The sequence below is a fragment of the Caloenas nicobarica genome, chromosome 6 (assembly GCF_036013445.1).
Source record: "Caloenas nicobarica isolate bCalNic1 chromosome 6, bCalNic1.hap1, whole genome shotgun sequence".
Lineage (NCBI taxonomy): Eukaryota > Metazoa > Chordata > Aves > Columbiformes > Columbidae > Caloenas > Caloenas nicobarica.
The window spans coordinates 19,131,578-19,146,866 of record NC_088250.1 but is presented as its reverse complement, the minus strand read 5'-3'; the positions used below and the strand labels follow the sequence as shown (position 1 = coordinate 19,146,866).

Below are 15,289 nucleotides of genomic sequence, written 5' to 3'. Positions count from 1 at the left end.
GCAGGTTCATCTACTGTGCTAGCAAGAACCAAAGCAAGGAGAGACAGCAGGTGTGAGGCCCAGTTCGTGGAGAAGCTGCGCTCTGGGTCTACTCCTGTGCCACCCAGCATGTTGTTGGGCTGGAGCAACACAAAATGACCATCTCAAAGGCAGTTTAGCAGCTCTGCAGACACTGAGAGGTTTTCTGCAGGGGCCCACCACTTGTTCTCAGTTCCCTCTCTTTGGGAGGATGACAGCAGAGCTCGGCAGGTGGAGGCTGGGAATGGGCTGCTGGAAGGAGAACTGAACACAAGGGTTTGCCACTGCCCAGCAGGAACAGGGGAGTTGGCCAGAAAGCTCGATATCATCAGTGCTCAGAGATAACCTCCAAGTCCGTTTCTGGGTAACTCCATACGTTTTTTTTCCCCATCCAGGAAATCAATTCAGATGGTTTTCTTGTCTCTGTTCTGAAGTTCTTTCTCCTTTTTCCCACTAATTAGAAGACAGACAAATTGGTCTGCAAATAATGGAAACTCGGGTTTATTACCTCTCACTTTATCATGGCACTGTGTTAAACAGGCTTTCAACAATTATTAGCTACATTTCTGGGATACTGATGCATCCTTACTGGAAGTGAGACCCTGCAGGAATGTCCACAAGTGAAAAGCAGACTTTGTCCTACAGAACATGACATCTGAACAGAAAATAGGAACAGTTGTTGGCGAGAGCAGCGGAGACCCATGTAGATGAAGTCATTCTACAGAGGAAAGATCAGTATCTCTATTCCTAAGTCTTGACAACCCAATAATCCCCCAGTCAGCACTGCCTCTCTGGATAACAGCTTTTTTGGTTTCTTTAACTCCACTTTATAAAAAGAACCCTATGATGGCAACTGGCAGCATGGGAAAACACATCCAGACACACGGAGAGCTGTAGGATGTGAGAGATCAAAAATCCAGTTTATAGTTTAAAAACGATCCTGTCCTACCTAGGTGGCTAGATGGGAACTGCCAGGAAGCAGAATGCTGCAAGCAACTGTCAGAGATTGTGATACACAGCATTTCCATACAGAAATGAGGGCAGATGCTAATACAGTTCTGAGACACGGCAAGCCCTGCCAGTGCCTTCCACGGCTGGTCTTGCACCGCAATGGGAGAAGGAAGATGCCTGCCAAAAATGGCAGAGTTTTTATATTTAAGAGTCATGACTAGCAGTGGGGATACCCCATCCTCAAAGCATTTAAGAAGCAGGAAAAAAGCTCTTCCTGCTTCTCATAGACCTTTTTACCAAGTAGAAAAAAATGCCAACAAGCTCAGCGGTGGAGTTAGCCAGTGGGCTGGTAATTTTCCTTTACATACTTGCAAATATTTACCTTGATATACTAGAAATGTTATTTCTCAATAAGGAAGTACCTGACATAATTTCTTTACCACATAAATGTTGGCATTGAGATAATAGGCAACACGAAGTTTCTGAATGCTTTCTCACGCGGAAGAAGAATCACGATTTTATTTTTCAAATGCCTCTCTGCTTCTATAGTGCTGATTTTTTCAGCACTTTCAAGGCCCATTTATAAATATACCCTTTGAAAAACCTGAAAAGGAAATCAGTAAAATTAATTGCTGTGTCAAAACCATGCTTCCTTTATTGGAAGGATACACCCATGTGTGCATGTTCAGCCAGTAAGGCAGAGGTGAGGAAGAGCTACATCCTGCATGGGGGGTTTTTTGCAGGTTGTTTTTATTTATTTTTTTTTAATGAAAAATGATCCAAGATTGCACTGAAGCATTGTGCCCAGATTCATATGGAAACCATAAAGTGCAGATGAAAAAGTATGGAAGACTGGCCCTAACAAATAATTATCAGCAACTTTTATAGGCTGCTCTGGATTGTATACTTATCAGATACTAATTCAGCACTGAGGACACTGACTCGTACCCTGACAATGTGAGAGCAAGGAACGGTTAGTTACTGTACTAAAGCACTGGGTTTGTTTTTCAGAACTGTACTATTACTCCATTTTTCACAGTGCCCCGTTTACTCTGATCAAGGAATAATTCCATGCCTCCTCCTCCACTGCTGCAGCAGTACTCAAAGACTTTGCTACATGATGCTCTATGGTACTTGCACTTACTGTAATTTAAACAGCTGCAGCTCTGCTAGCCACTGTAACACACCACCATGCAGTGGGCAACAAACCAATTCCAACATGTAGGAAACAGTGTTTTACCTTTACTTTTGGAGAAGAAATTTCCCCACAAACAAGCTGCCTCAGGACATTCCATTTCTGATCAAGGTCAGAAGCCATGTTTTTATTTCAGCTTCTTAAAGGGCAAGGCTACCTATAAGCAGCTGCTTGTGCAACCAAGGAATCAGGAAGGCAACAGCAATGGGAGAAGTGCAGGGGAGAGGGAACCACCCCTCCCATGACCACCAGGAACACCCATCCCAATCACACCCTGTATTCAACAGAGCCACATTCTGCCACCTGCACCAAAGACAGATGTGACATGGGCTTCCTTACAGAGACGAGCAAGACCAAAAGCACAGTTACCAACCAGAGGATGCAGTTTTCCTAACGCATTCTCTCAGGGACCAAGATTTGGTCATGTGAAAAAACAGACCACATCATCACATCCTATCAGCACTAAACAAAATTTTAACTAAAAGCTAATCAGCCCTGACGGTCTCTCCACAATGCTTATCACGGAACTGCTAGCAAAGTCATGAAAATACGTTCGGGGATGAATGTATCAAAATATATCATGGAAATCAGACTCCTGCAGGAATAAATAAGATTTTATGAGCACATTTTCCAGTAACTATGGAATCACTTCAGAATGTCACCTTTTTTCATTCTGACAGAGCATAAACAAATACTTTGAGTGCTAGAAATGGCAGATGTCCATCAGCTCTTTTAGATTCATAAAGGCTGTTGCACACACAGTGAATACTCCTGTGATCAACCCTCCTCCCCTGACGAGAACTGGGACATTGACCCACCACTCCACAGTACAGCTAAACCCTCGGGAACAGCGTGGAGAACTGCAGGAACTCCTCTGAGCATCTTCTCAGGTCTGGCCAGCACGGGTGCTCAAGGCCCAGATGCCATACAATTACGAAGTCCTAGCGGTATCGGTAAATGCTTTAGAAGACCAAATCTTTCAGTGACTTTAAATGACACTTTTCCTTGTTTCAAGACAGACTCAAAAAAAGCAAAATCTAGAGGGTTTTTAATCTTCTTCCATCGTTTATGAAGATGTACAAGGCAGATACAATCCACCCCACTGAAATGAACAAGACTAAGACAGATTATAATTTTATGAAGGAGCAAGAAGCATCTCATACTCTGTTAAAAACTACAAAACTGCCCTTGAGCAAGCCTTGGATCTGTTTTGTTTCATCTGAAGACATGTTTCTGCAGAATGGTACGACCTCTATCCACAAGGTGGAGCAGCTAAATAGCCTGAGATGCGGATGCTAAACCCCAGGTTCAGAAAAAGGAAAATTAATTGTCTAGCAGTGCACAGTTGACTGTTAGACCGCACAGAGCAGTCACTTATGCCTGCACCGTTAGGGGATCCTGATTCACGTGCTTTTATTTGGCAAAAATAACATAGTCTTCCAACAGGCTTGCATTAGGTTTATGCCTTGGATTTACTGATTAGAGTAGCATTTAAGTCAAAACTGTGATACTGCGACTCTACGTAAATACATTCTTTTCTTTACACTGAGACATGGTTTTTATCACACGGAAATCTTTTAGTACATCTTAAAAAAACAAGTTAAGAACTCTTGGAGCGAATTACTAAGATAATAAAGTCCCCAAACCCAACCAGGCAGAAAGGATTAGCTGATTCCAAAACAAATAGAAGAACACCTAGATTTACACCAGAAACATCAGTCCTTGGCTGACATGGAGCGTGCACCAGCAAAGCCTGGGAACTCTTCCTGGATCCTCAGATCCAGAGTGCATTTCACTTCAACACCGTCGGAGGAGATTCCGCGCTGAGCAGACTGCCACCACTTCTCAGCGGGTCACTTGGTGCCAAGGAGGAAAGGGATGTCACTGCTCAGCGCTGGGCCTGAGCTCACGGTATCGCAACAGAGTCTCTTCGGAGAAAATTCCAGAATCTCATCTTAATCCATTTACTTGCGCACACAGCTGGACCTGCCCTTTTCAGCTTCAGCAAGAGTCCTCAAACCTCTGATTTCTTAAGATTCTTATACAAATTTACAATTAATAGAAAACACAATTTTATACCAGTCAGTGCATGAAGCACACTTCTGAGCGCTAAGCTGAGGAGCCGTGACTGATTTTTTTTTCATCCTCATTTATAAGTGTTAGTGTCACTTCTCTGATATTCTGATCAATTGATACCAATTTACTAGTTAATAGATCCATCTTCTTTTCCCAGTTCCTACGCAGGTTTCCCTTTCAATTTTTTCTTGAGAATGCATTGCCAGCAAAACCTTTTCAAGGTTGCTCTCCTTATTTGCTTGATTAGGTTCTACAAATTAGACAAGGTTAACACAGCACCAAGGAGGAAATAATCTTATGATTCTCAGCACTTGGACACTTTCCCCCACAAGACACATGAATGGGAGTTGGAAGATTGAGTTTCTCTCTAACATGGTTTCCATTTTTAACAAATCACCTTCATTTTTAAAGCTTGTTAAAAAATACTCCACCAAACATTGTACTAATGTCCCTAAATTGTTTTGTCTAATCAAACTATTTGAAGTTCCTGTTGTGACTAGATGTTGAATTGCTTTAATCTCCTTTAAAATTAGCCTGTGTCAGTCCATATTGAATGAAGCCCAAGTATTTTAAGCAGCGGCCAAACACTTCAAGAGCATCTACTGTAACCAGGTTAAGACGACCAATTTGAATTCACTGCTTTACTGGTGAAAAAGATCCAGTATAGGCAGTGCAATGTGGGGTTTGTGTTCACTTTGAAAACCATTTCAAGAGTGTAAGATGAGCAATGAAATGCTTTATGTTTGGTGGGTTTTTATTTGTTTGGTTGGTTGTTTTGTTTGTTTGTTTGCCTAGAAGCATCAGTGCTGGGTACCATTCCTATAGCACTTCACACATATGCTGCCTGTAGTGACAAAAGCCCTACTACAAATGCCTCAATTCCATGAACAAACTTCCATTACCTAGTTCAATTAAGGAACAGATTCAAAGAGCACTCTTCCAGCACTAAGTGACTCTTCAGTTAAGGGGCTCTGCCTGTAAGCAAAAGTTGACACCATCACAGCTAGCCACAAGTTTTAAGCATAGTTCAGGGCCATGTATAAAAATACAGAGAAGAATAACTTGAATTGTAGGCGATCTCTTTACCTGCTGTTCCTACAAGACTCTGCACATAAAACAAGAAACAAGCAGATTAATTTTTGAGTATTTCCTATCCTGCAGGGAATCCACGGGCGTTACGTGTTGTGAACCATCTTTTAAAGAAACATTCACTTTCTATGTACCTGTGACTAGGCTAACCAAGCACTCTAAAATTTAAAGGCCTTCCCTAAGCAAGCAAAGCATTTTATTTAGAGAACAATTAATTGATTTCATTTCTCTCTTTATGATTGTCACATTAGAAAATATGTGCTTGTACCAACATAAGCACACTCTACCTTTCAAAGCAGCTGCGAGACAGTAAGCACAGTTTGCATGGAAAACAGTAATCACAAGTGCATAGAACTTAAACCAGTCATTTGTTAATTAGCATTTCAAGTAAGGAAGAACTTATTTGAAAAGGTTTACTTCACGCCTGTAGTGGTAAATAGATTCACAGAAAATTCCTCCTGTGCATCACAACACCAGAGCTCACAGCTGTGGAAAGGAATTCTGTTAAGTGGGCAAATTAATATTTACATGCTCTTTCAACAATGTATGGACACCTGAAATGGAGGTATAATTGGTTTGTTTGTCCCTACCCTCCCTGTCTGTAGCAGTGTATTGCTTGTTTCATCTCATATTTTCCCTATAAATTCCTCTAAAAACTGCCCTTGTTCATTATCTCCTTAAATAACCAGATCTGTCATGCTGACTACAGCTCTATTTCTAATCCCATTCAACTGCGGCCCCTCATCAGAGTGCAAGCACTTCAAAGATTAAAAGAAAATTGCTTCACTTCTTATTTCTTAACCACTAATATCCAGGAGGGTGACTTTTCATCCATTGGCAGGCTCTCAGCAAGAAGGCAAGGGCATGAATAACTAATGACAAATATGTCCATGAAGATTCTCCTGTCTGTTTTGAAATGTCTTCCTTTGTTCACACAAGCCAGTTGATGAGCAAACAAATGAACACAAAGGGAATTCATAAAACATACAGACAACTCAATGGCACTAAAACTTAACATAAAAATATTTTTCTTTCAAAGTATAGCGCTGACTTTCCTGAAGCCCTTCTCAGTACATCCAGAGACACAAACAAGCAGCAGTAGCAATGGGATAACTTAACACCTCCCCTCCTTTTTCCTCTACATTGTTTGTTATCTTTCCTACACTTGAGTCATCCAAGTGGAATGACAGCACACACCTCAGCCCTGTCACTGGAGATCTCACAGCTCAGGGCATTAACAGATGGGCTCTAGGAAGCCTACCCACAGAGACAGTGCTGATTGCTCTTCCTGTCCCTGCGAAGCTGCTGCCCCTCACAGGGACACAGAGCAGAACCGGTGGGTATCCTTGAGCTGCTTCCCTGCTAAACCTGGCAAGTCACTTCAGCCCAGCTCAATCAAGGCTGGGCATGAAGCCACTGATTATGTGCTGAAACAGCAGAGAAGGACAACGGCTTATCCACCATTCCAGTTGCTGCAGCAGGCAGGAAGAAATGGTTAGAGATGAGAGAGGCTACACTGTCAATCACCACCACCTTCTGTAAGGGAAAGTGAATCTGCTGTAGGACAAAAACCAGCACTAGAACTGGACATCTGCTCAAGTTCCAGATATTTATACACACTGGCTATGAAAGCCCACACTGTTTTGTAGACAAAGACGTTTTTAAAATCCCAGACAGCTCTTGGTAGGTAATTCATGAATATGGATATCAAATTAATCACACCCATTATTCGCAACAAACAGGCTCAGCCAGCATTTTTTCAGTTCTCAGATATATTGACTGTCTTTCAGTCTTCTACTGATGCGGTCCTAGTACAGGACCTGCTTTCCTGTGCTAAGTCAAACCTGCACTGTAGGTGCTTGGCCGCTAGAACAAATTCAATGGACAGGCAACACCTACTCTCTACTAGCGTCACAAAATACCAAGTCACATATCAATGACTGCCTATGGTCACAACAGGCCATTTCTGCCACCATAATTCTGTGTAACTATGAATCCTTTCGGGATGACAGTCTTGCCCGCGGTAGCCAAAGTGGTTGAAAAGTAACAGAGGTATGTTTTCAGCCAACAACTTCCATGCTCTCCCATCTCTGATTGCTTCCAACAGTGGCTGCTCTTCCTCTCCATCTCTGTGGAGCAGTTGACCACCTCTCCTTCATAACCCACACCACACACTGACTCATCAGCTGTACGACCACGCTGTGGGAACACGGGCAGCTCCCTGCCACCTTCCAAACAGACAAGAGTCAGCACAGGATACCTTGGAAGATCATGACTGGGAGAACATGAAGAAGAGAATATTAAAATAACTAAGACTGAGAAAGTGAAGAGTTTAAAATACAGGTATCTGACTTAGGAATGCCACTTTATTTAAAAGCTGAAGTTAAAATATTCTTAATTTTGCAGCCAAAGATGGTAATGACACAATACATACTCACCATGGAAAAAGTGTGTATTTTCAATAGCCTAATAGTTTGACTTTTGGTCAGCACCTTCAGTGCCTGTGTACCAACCTGCACCATTCTTAATGAGCTGAAGTTACAAGGTTACAACATAATATACACAGTGGGCTATTTTACAAAAGCCAGTCTGCCATTTCAGCACTCTCTATATTCACCTGTGGCTGTAAATTAAAGAGCTTAATGCCCACCCTGCACCAGGCAACGTGCAGGGCCCCCACACCGACTCCTCCAGAAGTCCAAGGGCTCACATAAACTCAGTAACAAGATCAGGCCTATAATGACAGAGACCGTTTGCTCCACTGTGAACTACGAGTTACCACTTTTTGCATTCTGAAAAACTCGGGCAGGAAATATAAATTTAAGTGACAGCACTGCAGCTAAATCCAATACCACGTATATTTTATCTACAGAGAACTATTTCGCAACACATGCGAAATTTGTTTTTAGACAAAGCTTAAAAGCCACAATAATACAACAGGTGTCAAAGTTTATGAAAACCCAGGAAACAGTTTTTATTCCTTTAGGAAATTGTACAAGCCTAAGATCCATGAGATGAATGAAAGCAAATAATTTGTTTACACAGGAAGTAAAATCCACAGTCTAAACACAACAGAGAGTTCATATCATCACTTAAACTTACTCACTAGAAATCACTTCTGGTGTACAAGCTTCTTAAAAGAAAGAGTCTCTCGATTATCCAGTTAACGCTGTACTGATGTTAGTCACATTAATTTCTGCTTCCCTTGGCTTTGTTGCATTTACCTAATGATGCTCAAAGCAGTTTGCAGCTTTATTTTCCCCACTGTAAAATTAAGCATACTAAGCATAAGCAAGCTTAATAACCTTACTTGAGAGAATCCACATGTCCAACAGTTAAAACTACAGTTTTCACATGCTGCTTCCCACTATGCCGTCTCAGGCTGTGAAGCCAACCGAAGCCAACGCTCGCGTTCTCCCAAACCCGTCCTTTCGTTAACCGCTGCTATTAAACACAATTACAGGAACGCATCTGATGGCTACGGGCAGTCCAGCCCCGCACCCCGAGGCTCCCGGGGGTCCCTCGTTCGCCGGCCCACGGCTCCGCCGCGCTGCTCCTCGGGCTCGCGGAGGCACCGTAACTTTCAGGCGCCCATCGCGCCGCACAGCCGCGGCCGGCCCCGGGGGCTCCCCAGGGACGCCGCATCCTCCCGCCGCCCGGGGCGCGCAGCGGCGCGGCGGCCCCGGCCTGCGGCAGCGCTCCGGGCCGGCGCCCACGCCCAGGCGCTGCCGTGCGGCAGACAATGGGGGCCGGCAGCCCCGCGCCCGCCGGGCTGAGGCGGCGGTTACTCACCGAACAAGGTCAGAGCCATCGCGGCGGCGGGGCGGGCCCGGGGGGCGGCGGGGGCTGGCCGGGCGGCGCGGGGCGGGCATTGGCGCGGCAGCTCTCGCATCAGCGGCGGGGCGCGCCTGCAACACAAGTTGGGCGCGGGGCTGTCAGGGCGCCCCGCTGCACCGGCGGCCGCTGCCACTTGCTGCCGCGGGGCGGGGCGGCCGCAGCCCGCGGCGGAGGGGAGGGCAGGGCCCCGGGCGGGGTGGGGGGAGACGCGCGGCGGCGGCGGGGAGCTCCCCGCTCCCGCCCCTCCCGCCCCCCGCCCGCGCTCACGCTGCGGCCCGCCGCCTCGGGGAGCCATCTTGCGCCGCCACACGACCCGCCTTCCTCCCGCCGCAGCCGGCGGGACGGTTCCCATGGCAACGCGGCCGGCCCGCCGGGGCACAAAGGGACGCGCCGGCTCCTCATGTGGGGCGGCCGGCCGCCCTGGCCCCCCTGGCCCCCCATCCCCTCACACGTACGAGGCACCGGCAGCGCCCGTCCCGTCCCTCGGGCACCCGCCGGGGTCGGCCCCTCTCCGCTGAGGAGACTCTCCGCGGAAACCAGCCCCGGGGTACCGGGCGGCCCCGGGCAGCGGCCCAGGAGCGCCGGCCTGCGGCTCTTGAGCCGCGGCGGGGCTGCGCCTGCCTGGTGCGGGAGGAGAGCCACCGGCCCTGTGCGAAACGTGACTTTGTAAAGCGAGGTGAAAATTTCCGCCTGAATGCCAGCAAGCGCAAAGAGCAGAACTGGGGGATTCCCCTCAAGACGTTTCGGTGTGAGAGATTTCAGCCAGCCCAGCTGCTGTTATGTTTTTGCTGGCCAGAACTGCAGATTTCGGAGCTAAAAGCAGTTGATCGAAAAAAAACCCCCAGCATCGTGCCTGCTGTAACGCATTTATACAATTTGCATTGTTAGCCTGAAAACCAGTATTTAAAGCAAAGGTCATTTGCTACTCACCAGATCTTCCTCAGCATACACAGGATAATCAGACCTGCCTTGTTTAGTGATACAGTAGTTTCTTACTTGCAAGTATTGCTTTGCCTCTCAGGTGCAAGCTGTGTGTGCTGAGAATTCAAATCTAGTCTGAGCACCACCGACACAAATTGTTTACTCAGATTTAATCTATTACAGCTGTGCAAATCCACAGCCTTCAGCAGGAGCTTCAGAGGCATGAGCCGGGGCAGGCGGATCGCGCAGGTGTTGTTCTGAGCATCACGCAGCCTGTCCCACCCGCGTCTGGGACACCGCGGTGGCTCCCACAGCAGGTGGCAGCGGGAGGAATGTGTTCAGGACAAGGTTTTTGCTATAGGAGAGTCTGAAGGAGGAAAGTCACGTACACACAATGCGTCCACGGCCACTGCAGTTAATGGTTCCAGCTGTGTGAATACAGGTCAGGGTCAGCAGGAACATAAAATACATTTTCTTTCACTGAGTCAGCTAAAATATAAAGGTCCGTCTGAAAAAATGTGTGGTTTATGTATTTAGTTGCACATGGGTTTTCATACTCTGAATTCTACCTAGTCTTTTTATAGAAAACAAAAGGGAAAGATTGTGTGAGAAAGTTTTCAGTATCTTTAAATCTTGTTTAATGCAACAAGAAAAACGGGGGTTTGTTATGTCTGTCAAATATTTCAAAACATAGGGTTTCATGTTGATGCATTTTGCTCATTGTGCAAAGTTAAAAAAATAAACATTTTATCCCAGAGTGATCATTTCCTTCATTTTATTCCTTCCCAAATGAATTCTAGCATGATGGACCTGATTTCACAAAACATTTTCATTTTGCATGTATAAAGTGCAAAAGTTGACTGAGCAGCTGGACTCCTGAGAAATAATATTTTAATTGCAGGGCTAAAAGGAGGTTGGAAATAGATGAAAAATGGTTTGGAAAAAAAGCAGCAGAAGAAATCCTGCTTACATTGTTTGACCTTTGTGTGCACAGAGGGTTTTGCTTTGCTTTTTGGAAATAATTTGGATCTTCATACAGATTTTTTTTTTTTCCTCTTGCATTTCCTGGAATCAAATCCCAAGCTTTCACTCCAACTTCCTTCAATTAAATACCCAGCTTTTACTTTTCCACTACTTCAAAATCTTTTTTGCTGTCTACTGAACTGCATGCATACATTAGAAATGTTTTCCTGTTTGGATAGAGTAACACTGTTTTTCATGATAGGCGTTATCAATACTGGAGTTGTTAAGATCAGTCTGAATAGTTTGATTAGTCACTTCATTTCTCTCTTAATGCCTTTGTTGTTAATGCTGTTAGGGCTAAAACCTTGGGAAGCGTGTTGGCCATTTCACAGTGAGTTACTAGAGTTGTATTTTACTGTGCCAGGAAGAGTTCTGCAGCTGATCTGAGCTATCAAAACAAATTGAGCACAATCATTGTTTCTGATTAGATTATTTGCTTGGTTTGGGAGAGTGCTTTTGGCCCAAGCTCCAGCAGCCTGCGGAGAGAAGCAGCAGTAGCTTTGGGAAGGACTTCACTGATGGGCTCCTAGCCAGAGCTCCTGATCTGCCCTCGCAGGTGCGGGCACGAGAAGGTGCTGGGGGGGCAAGGAGAGGGACCGCACACGGTATGTACTGCCTTACCCAGCGGCTCCTCTGGCTTTGCAAGGGCTGGGAGCCTTGACACAGCAGGAAGAAATCAAAGCTGCAAATCAGAAAGAAAAAAAAAATAGCCCAAAGTTAAGTTAACTCAGCAAAGATCCCTTCCCCCACACCTGTGTTTTGATAGGACCTGAAATCCTCATGGCACTTTCTGTTTAACAACAGTGTGATCTTAAAATTACATAATGCCTTATCAGGTCAGCACATCTGAATGCTCCAGCAATAACAATGATTTAACCACAATTCTGGGAATTCCATTAGAAGGGAGCTGGAGCCTGTGGAGCACTGACCCTCCGTCACCTTGCACAGGGGCAAGGGGAGGAAAAGAGGGTGTCTTGGAGCAGCTGGCCCAACGCCCCAGCCTGGCCCTGCTCTGCGGAGAGACCCCAGCCTGTACGTTTGCTCTTTTGCAGGGGAGAGCACAAAAGAAGACCCTGTCTGCACAACTGAGGTCATTTGCCATTGATTTAAATGGCATCAAGGACGAGCTTGGTGTGGTGTTCCCCTGGCTCTTTAGCCCTTGAAAGGTCTTCCTTTTCAAAATTGGTTTGTTAGCATCACATTCTGTAGAAAAAGCATTATCATACTTGCCACATGATAGCTGTGCTTTAAGGATGAAGTCTCCAGAAGATAAATACATATGTAAAATGCTATTTTCTGGCCTACTCATTGTCTTTCAGTTAGTTTCTTGCAGACTCTTTAAATACTAAAGCCAGTTATTACTGATTAATTCTTCATGTAAAATTTCATTTTTGAATTTTGGGGCTGGTTTCCTGTGGTTAGGTTGTGGGTTTTTGTTTGTTGTTAGTTTTGTTTGGGTTGTTTGGGGGATTTGTGTGTGTGTGTTTTTGTTTTGGTTTGGGGTTTTGTGTCTGTGCGTATGTTGTTTGTTTGTTTGGTTTGTTTTTTATTTTGGCCCCTCTCCTTTGCCCCCTCACTCTGGGTGCTGAGCACTGTGGGAGCAGTGGCCCATTTTCCACACTGGCCTTTCTTTGATCCATCACCTTGTCTGAGAGTCTCATATAAAATTGCTTCTAATTACCTGACATTTATTCTTCAAATCTTAAATAAATCAGTAGTCATATAGTGATAAATGAGATTTTTAAATTTATCGCTGACATTTTTAAAGATTTATGCACAACTGTAAAGAAAGGTTCCCAGCTAGTAAATATAATGTTGCATGAAGAAAAACAAACAAACAAAACCACCACAAGCAAACAAAAAACCCCACCACAAACATAAATTAAAGCTGTCCTGTATTAATGGGAAGCAGTAAAAGTGAAGACATGGTAAGATGCTACCTGATGAATAGGGGTAGCGTCTTATCATGGTTCGTGTCTTCCTGCAACAGAGCCCTTTGACAGCAGGAAAGCAGTGCTGGCGAAGCGTTGTCATGTGCAGGATTTAATTTCGCTTCTAATGTGTAATTGCTGGGAGTTTGTGGGGCGGGCGGGGGGTGGGCGAGGGCTGCATTACTGAGCAGATTCACACTATTTGCAATGGAACATTTACTCCTTGCAAAATGGCAAGGCAGATTCCTACCACTTGCTCAGTAAGATAAATTCAATTGTTCTATCTAATTTAAGAGTCATCAATAAAAAGTTTGAAGACTTGACTACCAAACTGGCTAGTTAAAATTATTGTTTATATAGATGACAGCTATTTGAACATAACATCAAGCCTATCACCAAACCCAGAATTGTCATTGCACATTACCAGCTTTTGGATAATCTTTCTCCCTTTGATGAGGTAACTGGCATTTGAGCTCATCTTTTGGACACTGTTGTTATTCATTATTAATGGCAAAGTCATTTAACCACAATGTCACCCAACACTGCACGGGCAGAGAGGGAGACAGAATCCCTGCAGCAAGTACAGCAGCTATGAGCAGCCTTTGCAAACCAGACATACCCAGTGCTTTACTGGGATCTATGCTGGTCTGTAGGTTTTGGTGGTAATTAATTTTTTTTTTTCATTTATCTACAGGGTATAGAATAGCAAAGTAACAGTTCCTAGGAGGAACTTACATGTTGAGTTTGATAATCATTGCCAAAGAATGTGAGATATGTGTAACATATCCACCATATCTTCTGTTTTAAATCACAGCTACCCCATTATAAACTCACATTTGGCATCCTATCCTGGTCATAGGAATTGCACTATATCCCAAAACAACTCAGAGCAGTTTAATACACAGTAGGTGACGTATATCAATGGAATGAAATATGGGATTAACGTGACTGCTTTGGGCTCTCCGGGTCATGAAAAAATGTTTTAACAGACAGACGTGACAAGGACAACCTTTAAAGCTCGTTTTTTTTCTGGTTACACTAGGCGTGAATGCCACAAGATCTAAGGGGAAGCAGCACCGGAGTACAATCTTAAACTAAAGCTGTTTGCTTAACATCTAAACAATTTGCTGTTTTTAGACTGATGTTATGAGACATTATGCCGTTTTTGAATGAAACTGAATCAAAGGAAAAAAGCTCCCTCTTGCCTATGTTTCCTGAGTAAAGTCCTTTCTAAAATGATTCCTAAGGACTTTACATTATGGCTCCCACTTAAATAGATTTCCAAGACTTGCGCTTGAGCATGATGAGAATTACATCGTGAACAGGTACTACGGGTAGGACATAGTAGATGCTATCTGTGTATCTTGGCAAAAATCATTTTAACTTAATCTTTGATGTAATTTCCATTAAAAAGAAAACTTGCACCTGAATTACTCTTCATAGCCAGCTTTTCCCATGCCACAAATAAAACTAGCAGCACTTTGCAAGAGCATCCACCTTTGTCCCCCATCAGTAACATCTCTGCTCTCACTCTGCTGATGTACATGGGCTGGAGAACAGAAAATTCTGGACTAGGTACCTGTGAGGCGCACCACCTTTTCTTCTGAATTAGCTGGCTACTTTCAGGTTTTCTGACAGGTATCCTGCCCTATCTTTCATGTCAAGAACTGCCTCATTCCTATTTTCTTCCAAGCTTTCACCTTTACTTTATTATTTGTTTAATAAACCTTGACGAGCTCCTCTAAAACTTTCCAACACAGATTTACAGCTACTTCCAGCGTTACAGTTGTGTGGAGGAAGGGCAGTTCTGTCTAAGGATGTCCTTCTGTCTAAGGATGGAGGCTGGAAAAGGATTAGAAAATGAAGTGTGCTACGTGGAAAGGGGAAATCCAGAGCTACCCAAATTCCTTTTATAATCACAATCACTTAAATTGCTAGATTTGACCACAACTGAGCGAGCCTTACCTTCCCGCAGGGTGTGAGCACACAAACAAGGTGCTGGTCGCCCTCACGCTCACTGTGGCTTGTGGTTGCTCAGCGTGTTGGGGTTTATGCTGACACTTGGAGCTTCCCTCTCACAACAGGTTCCCAGTGATGTTTAGAGCGAGAAATATCAAGATAGGTGAGTGACTAAACTATTTATAACTGTGAAAGGGCATTTTTAATTGCAGCTGATTTGAATAGACTTTAACACTAAAGCTTTTATGAGCTTTCTTATTGCTCGTGTGCACACTTACTAGCATATTCC

At 44.4% G+C, this 15,289-nt stretch overlaps 1 protein-coding gene across 2 annotated transcripts in view; it reads right to left on the bottom strand.

Moving 5' to 3' along the window:
• CHN1 (chimerin 1) overlaps nucleotides 1-9,270 on the bottom strand; it is a 100,599-nt gene extending 91,329 nt beyond the window's left edge. The window contains exon 1 of one of the 2 annotated variants that reach the window (XM_065637628.1): nucleotides 9,122-9,270. In XM_065637628.1, the coding sequence (XP_065493700.1) occupies nucleotides 9,122-9,221 (100 nt within the window). In that variant the 5' untranslated portion in view covers nucleotides 9,222-9,270. The remainder of the gene's footprint in view (nucleotides 1-9,121) is intronic. The other variant, XM_065637629.1, reaches the window with a different exon arrangement.
• Nucleotides 9,271-15,289: the final 6,019 nt, after the last annotated feature.